General features: G+C 38.6%; 1 protein-coding gene across 1 annotated transcript; it reads right to left on the bottom strand.

Annotated features, from left to right (window-relative positions):
• Window positions 1–1,730: 1,730 nt before the first annotated feature.
• LOC139733865 (allatostatin-A receptor-like) lies at window positions 1,731–2,930 on the bottom strand. The gene has a single exon (XM_071644667.1). The coding sequence runs from the start codon at window positions 2,928–2,930 to the stop codon at window positions 1,731–1,733; it is 1,200 nt and encodes a 399-aa protein (XP_071500768.1).
• Window positions 2,931–7,160: the final 4,230 nt, after the last annotated feature.

Here is a 7,160-nt window from a genome sequence, read left to right as displayed (position 1 = left end):
TAAAATTGTAAAAACCACCCTCGCCAATTGTTTTTGTTTTGTTTTGTTTTGTTTTTGCTTTGTTTGGGGATACAGTGCACTCCCGTTATAACGAAATGCTCTGGACCGGCAGTTATCTTTCGTTATAACGAAATTTCGTTATAACCGAACAAATACAATATACAACGAAAACAAGAAACCACGTATTATATATATCATATTCTGTTTGCTGAATACTCATCATACACTGGAAAGCTATGTGAAATGTGATGGGATAACTGTATTACAATAATAAACACAAGTTCCCCTCAGAAACTGTACGTGACACAAGGAGCGAACACACAGTGGTGTGAAGCGTTCACCCATGCAGAGACGCTATAAATGCTTGTTTCGCTACGTATTTTCGAAAGCAATTCGCATTTCGTTATAACAGAGCACATTTCTTTTCATTTTCTTTGTTTGTGGCGCTCGGAAAAGACTTCGTTATAACGGAAATTTTGCTATAATCGTGTTCGTTATAGCGAATGTTGTACTATAGACTTTAATGGTGATAATTTTGGGACCAGAAGATTTACTTCGTTATAACGATATTTTGTTATAGCCGTGTTCGTTGTAACGGGAGTGCACTGTATCGATTTTGTTGTTGCATGAAATATCCAGAAATAAATCCAAACAAAACGTGTATACGGCACGGCATGTTTCAGCTTATTCTGATTGCTTCAGATTACTTTGGAATTACCTTCACAAATTAAATTGTTACCTACGAATATCAATAAAACTACCTTTTCGATGTAGAAAGAATTAAAAATGTAGAAGAAGGATATTTTTGTGCGGTTATACAAGTTATGACTGCATTTTGCATAACATACAGTGTATAGTAATAAAATACAGTATGCAATGACCGCAGCTGTCAAATTCGACACATCGTTTTGCGTGCATGCGCATAAGCCACCACGGTTATTAAATAAAGTGCGTGAACTTTAATACTAATACTAGTACTCAACCGTTTTTTTTTTTATTTAGCTCCAGATTTACAGAACGGAAAAGTTGGAGTAGGTTTTTGGATCTTGAGTTTTGAGACACTGGGTATTAATACACTCTTTGAGTGTATAGATCGTAAAATCGCCACTTTACAGAATTCCTCTTCAGTGAAAAAAAAAAAAAAACACCAACTAGGCCTACTTTCCATACAACATTACTTATCGCTGTAAATTGGTACCATGCAAAGTAAGCAAACAGGACTATCCCACAGCTACTTTGCAATGAACGAAAAATTATGATAATATAACCCCATTTTAATGATGTACAGTACTCAAATTTGACTTGAAAAATGAAAAAAAAGTCACCATAAAGTGAAAAAAAAAAGATTAAAGGTAATTCCAAAAATGTGTTTTGTTTTGTGCATTTACTTTACGACGCTTCTCGTAAAGGCTGAGTGGAAAATAGATGTTACAGATTTGCTATGGATTTGCATTTTTAATCACTCACAGTTTTCAATATCGAACATTATGTTGTGTCGTGCATTGTGACGAGCGCAGTGTCCGCCGTGTCAAATAAAACCAACTTACAGCGACTTGATTGTGTGAGACGCATCAAAGTTCAGTCCGTAAAGAATATTTCTTTTCAAAGGCCGGGGATCAACATTTAGCAAAGGTTTTTTTTTTTTTTTATTTTGTTTGTTTTGTTTTTTTCAAGACTACATTATGCATTAAGCTCCAATGACGATTAAGCATCAACGCTCTCAACAGAATTTACAGCGTTTTCCCCTCTGTCCGGTCGCTGAATAATGGTGTCCTAGCCCTCCCTTTCTTTAAAAAAAGCAAGTCTCCTATGGCCGCGCGGAACTCTGGATAACGGACGGTGTAGATGATCGGGTTTGCGCAGGAGTTTCCAAAGGAGAGGACAACTAATGCATTGTTTAATGGGCTATACAAATACGAGTGTGGGAGCAATCCGAGGTTGAATATAAAGTATAAACACTGCGATGGAGCCCAGCACACGATGAAGACGAGAACCACAATAAACAGCATCTGTAAGACGCGTTTCCTGGCTGCTAAATGCCTAGCCGATGGATTCGATGCAAACTCTTGATTGCCTTCTTTGCGGAACAGCATAGACTGGCGATAAAGGGTATGCGCCGTCATTGCCTGCATAGTGAGTGACAACAAGGCGGGAATAGCGAAGAGCATAAGGAACAAAATTATTCCGATTAGCATCTGGACAGCTTTTGAAGGGAATGCTGACGAGCATCGATTCGTGGAGTTTTCGACGCTTGCAACTTTGAATTCGAAAGAAGTGATCATGAACGCGACAATCCAATTCGCTACGATTACGACGACGACCCTCTTCCGAGTTACCAACTGCTTAAAATGGAAAGGATAAGCCACGGCGATGTACCTTTCCACAGATATGGTCGTCAAGGTAAATATTGACGCATCAAATGATACCCAGAGAAAAATGGAGGTGTAAACTACTTTGCAGTACATCTGCCCAAGCACTGATGAAGGGACCGTGGTAGGCAGCGGGAGTGGTATCATGAAGATGGATGCAAGAAGATCTGCCGCAGCCAGCGCACCAATCAAAGTATCTGTGGAGCGACTGAGCTCTCTTCGGGTGAAAAGGACGATGATCACCAAGGAATTGCCCACAATTTTCAGCATGGCGGTGAACATCTGAAGGATCAACCACCAGGACCAAACTATATCTTGCCAGGACCATCCAGTGGACAGGGCTTTAGGACTGACATTAGACCCAAATTCCTCATTGGAAGGCACCGCATAATCAGGAAATACCGCTCTTGAAGATGACAATTTTACTTCTGACGGCCTCGTCCTGAAGCTCCTGTTTCCGTGGTCTTCTCCAGGTATCTGCGTTGTTGCTTCTTCTTCAAACCTTGTACCATCATATAGCACGGTTTGTATGGTTTTCCGCAACGTACTGTCTGTTTCCATGCCTGTTGTATGTGAGTCATTGGACAAAGCCGGACTGCTGCCACCTCTTTCGATATATGAAAACAACATTACCAGTTGAATGCTCGTAAATGTGATAAAAGCAAACGGTGCCATTATGTAGTCTGTTTATGCCCTGAAAAAAAAAAACAAGCATGGAATTTGAAATGCTACCGTTGTGTGACAAATTTTTAATCAAACATGTGTACTGATCCATTTAGTTGTTTAGTGATAGAAATTACGATGAGGATCTGAGGATGATGAAATTTGTCCACCTGACAAGGGCATAGATCTCCATGAAACAATGCTCTTTAAAGTGTGTGTACAGTTCTGGTCGAGGTGAAGATTTAGCTTTTAACGTTTTGTGTGATATTCAGAAACCACTCTATGAGATGTCACAGAGCATGCGGTTCTAAGGGGTATCAAAAGTTTATTCGATGAAAATCGGTTTTGACATGGCTGAGATATCCAAAAACAAGGTGAAAAAAAGAGATACTAATAAAGTTGGGGCATGTCGCCTTTTGTTATTAGCACTTTTTTGGAAATCTCAGCCATTTGAAAACCAATTTTCATCAAATAAACGTTGAATCCTTCTTAAAATTACATGCTCTTTCATATTTCATAAGAGGCTTTTTCATTATCTCACTTAGGAATGTTCAAAACATGAATCCCTACCTCAACCAGTCCTGTACAGTCCCTTTAAGCGTCAAACTATAGATAAGCCAATATAGCGCCTACCAAGTCAAATTCATTAAACTCCTGCTATGAGATATTCCATTGAACTAATCATGATATAACTTCAATGACGCCATGAATCTTCCACGTACGTTAGACCTATACGGGAAGGGTATGATTGAGCCAAAGGAAAAAAAGAAACTATTTTGACATTTTTTTTTTTGTTCACTGACACTGCAATATTATTATTGTTATCATTATTATTATTATTGTTATTATTATTATTATTATTATTATTATTAAAATGTACTACTATCAATAACATTAGTATTATTATTGTATCAACGTCATTTATTGAACGTTAGGGTTCCTTTTTGTCATCACATACTATTTCCTGAAGTTTGGTCTATGAAAAGTATTGATAGGAACACGTTATGTAGTAATCATTAACGGTATTTTATTGTAGGCCTACAAACACTCCCAAGCGATTTTTTTTTTTTTTGAGTAGAAGTAATATCTATCAATGTTGTAAACATTTTACTCGTTTTATTTTATTCTCCGTTCAGGTATGACCTGCCAAGTTATATATGAAAAAGTACACAAATAAATTGATGCAGCATGTACTCACTTACAAACGACTTGTGCTCTTCTGCTTTCAGTATACAGCCAGTTTACCGACAGTTTCTCAACGCACTTGAATTTGCACTTATATGCAAAGGTATTTGTAACGTTACCTAACTCTGAAGAGGTTGTCAATTGGCTTTTAATTTACCTGCGCATGCGTGGTAAATGTAGCCAATGACGGTTCCTCAGGGATCGGTGACATCTCGTTGAAATTAATGATTTCTCTCTTCCAATAGAGCGACAGACAGAAAGACAGACAAACAAACATACAGAGAGACAGAGAGAGGGAGAGAAGGCCTAGGGATGGAAGCTGATATACAATTTAGCGGCAAAGTTTCATTTTGTTTCCTGTTTTGATTCATCTTCAAAATTTTGGTACGGGATATCTTCATGAATTTCTTTTCACAGCCTCTTCATCTTTTCTGAAGGCTGAATGTAGGCCTACATCAATGCACCCTTATGTAAACACACAAACACACACACACACACGCGCACACACACACACACACACACACACATATATATACATATATATATATATATATATGTGTGTGTGTGTGTGTGTGTGTGTAAGCGAACAGAACTCAAGAGCTCTAGAAATGTATTATAGTCTCAATAACAAAAGTGTCTTTATTTGAAGAACACCAAATTTTCGTGATCCCTGCCCTTTGTTAAAACTCGGGTGACAAAAGGCAGAGAGCCCGAGCATTTCTGTGTTCTTCAAGTAAGCTGTTGGTATTGACAGCATGATGCATTTCTTGAGTTCTGTTCTCTTTTTGATATTTGATATTATTGTACCAACACGAATTATTTAACATATGTGTAAGTATATTTATGTGTATATATACGTGTGTGTGTATGTGTGTGTGTGTGTGTCTTTGTGTGTTGTAACAATTTTGCACTAGGCCTATAACACATTCTGATAGATTTCTTTTTTCTTGTTTGTGAACTATACTACCAAAATAGTCTTTAATATCGGCTCAAAACTTAGATCAATACTTGCGATATATAAATATGTGAAATGTCCTCTGTGATGCTTGAAGATATCAAAATCATTCAATGGCTGTCGAAGGAAGAGAGAAAAGATTACGTCTTAAAATATATATATTTGTATGATCAAATTGATTCGAAATCGATTAGAGACGAAGAAGCAAGAAACAACCTAAACCGAGGGGAAGAAGGAAAAAATGTAAGATTGAAAAGGCCCTTTAATCGATTTGTGAAAGAACACACTGAGAAATAAGCTTTCGAGGCATGGGAGGGAGAGGGAGGGAAAAAAAGACAGAGGCATTGAGTGGTCAAATCTTTTAAATGAAGTAAGGTCTTTTTGAACAGATTTTTTTTTTTCACTAAGATTTACGTTCGTCTGCACAATCACAGGATCAATAAAATATTTTAACTCATAGCCAAGCATTTTTCGGAGAACAGTATCAGGGAATTTTCCATCTTCTTTCAATAGCGAGGAGAACATTAGCTGTACGAGGACGTTCTCTTCCTTTCATTCTTGCTTTGAGCGGTTAATGTCATTACAAAGTCTTCGCTGACAAATCATGGCTGGCTTTAATACTGGGAAATTCTTTTAGTTTTGTTGTCAGGGCGGCATTTCCCCCTGAGGAAGAATGACAATGCGGAACGTCATTACTGCCCTTCGTGATCTCAAACAAGCAAGGAAGTATTTAACCTTCTTCAATCATTTGGTCCATTTTCTGCAAAGTTTGATAATATATATATATATATATATATATATATATATATATATATATATATATACATACATACATATGTATATGGATATATATGTTGTGATGCGCCTTGAACAAGGCTAATACCAATAAAGAGGTCCGCAGCAAGTTATCGCTCTCAGATCAAGACATGGCTTCCCAATCGTGGTCTTTTGCAACATTGTTGTGATGGTTTGGGTGCGATCTGCCAGGAATGGAGCGGAACATTTTGATTGTCATGATGTGGTGATTGGGTTGAGTCGTGACAAATTGGGACCTTGTCCGGGAAAATGAACAGACAAGCCGTTTTCTTTCGCATGTTCCATGCGGATTGTGGTGAGGACTCTCACGTCTGGTTGTACACGTGTGCTGTAAGTACGTAGTGTATAGCGTCGATGGTGTATAGGCTCATGTCGTATCGGGCCTATACCAGCTTGCATGTAGGTTCTGTTAGGCCTCATGCGTTTTGGTGAGGATTCTCACGTTTGGCTGTACACGTTTGTTTTTAGTATGTAGACAAGTGTATAGCGTCGATGACAGGTTTTTAATGTATTGGGCCTGCATTGTTTGCATGTTGGTTTTGACAGGCCACATGCGTTTTGGTGAAGATTTTTACGTTTGGTTGTGCACATCTATTGTGTATAACATTTATGCTGCGTAGGCTTTGGCAGTCATTGACTGTGTTTGTAGTTTTTAGACTACATTTTGTGTGAAGGCCTGGTGCAGATTTTGGTGAGGATTCTCACGTTTGGTTGTGCACGTTGTGTATAACATTTATGCTGCGTAGGCTTTGGCAGTCATTGACTGTGTTAGTAGTTGTATAGGCTACATTCTGTGTGAAGGCCTAGTGCAGATTTTGGTGAGGATTGTCACGTTTTGAACGTTTGTCGTTTTTGCATGAAGGTTTTGTGTAGACCGATTTGGGTGAGGATTCTCACGTTCAGTTGTGTGCGTATAGTGCATAGCGTGGGTATTGCGCATTGGGCTCACACGTGTTTTGTAGTCGCAGACGGTCGGTCTAGCGCGTCGTGTGTAGGGCTAGTGCAGTTTGTGAGTGTGCGTATGCTGGATGTGTATGTTTGGGGGCTTGCGTACACATTGGCTACGGGTCACGCCGAATTTTCTGGAAGATTAGCCTCGGTTAAAGGCTTTGATATATTTTCCTTGGTTTGCACAATCGTGCTATGTGGTCGTTTGTAGTGAGTGTGTATAT

The sequence above is a fragment of the Diadema antillarum genome, unplaced genomic scaffold (genome assembly GCF_040938485.1).
Source record: "Diadema antillarum isolate AM-2024a unplaced genomic scaffold, OU_Dant_1.0 seq00000501_RagTag, whole genome shotgun sequence".
Classification (NCBI taxonomy): domain Eukaryota; kingdom Metazoa; phylum Echinodermata; class Echinoidea; order Diadematoida; family Diadematidae; genus Diadema; species Diadema antillarum.
The sequence above is the reverse complement of the archived record's forward strand: the minus strand, read 5'-3'. Positions and strand labels throughout refer to the sequence as shown.

Bases quoted from the DNA above. Each gene is read 5' to 3' on its own strand.
- LOC139733865 (XM_071644667.1), bottom strand. From the start codon at position 2,930: ATGGAAACAGACAGTACGTTGCGGAAAACCATACAAACCGTGCTATAT.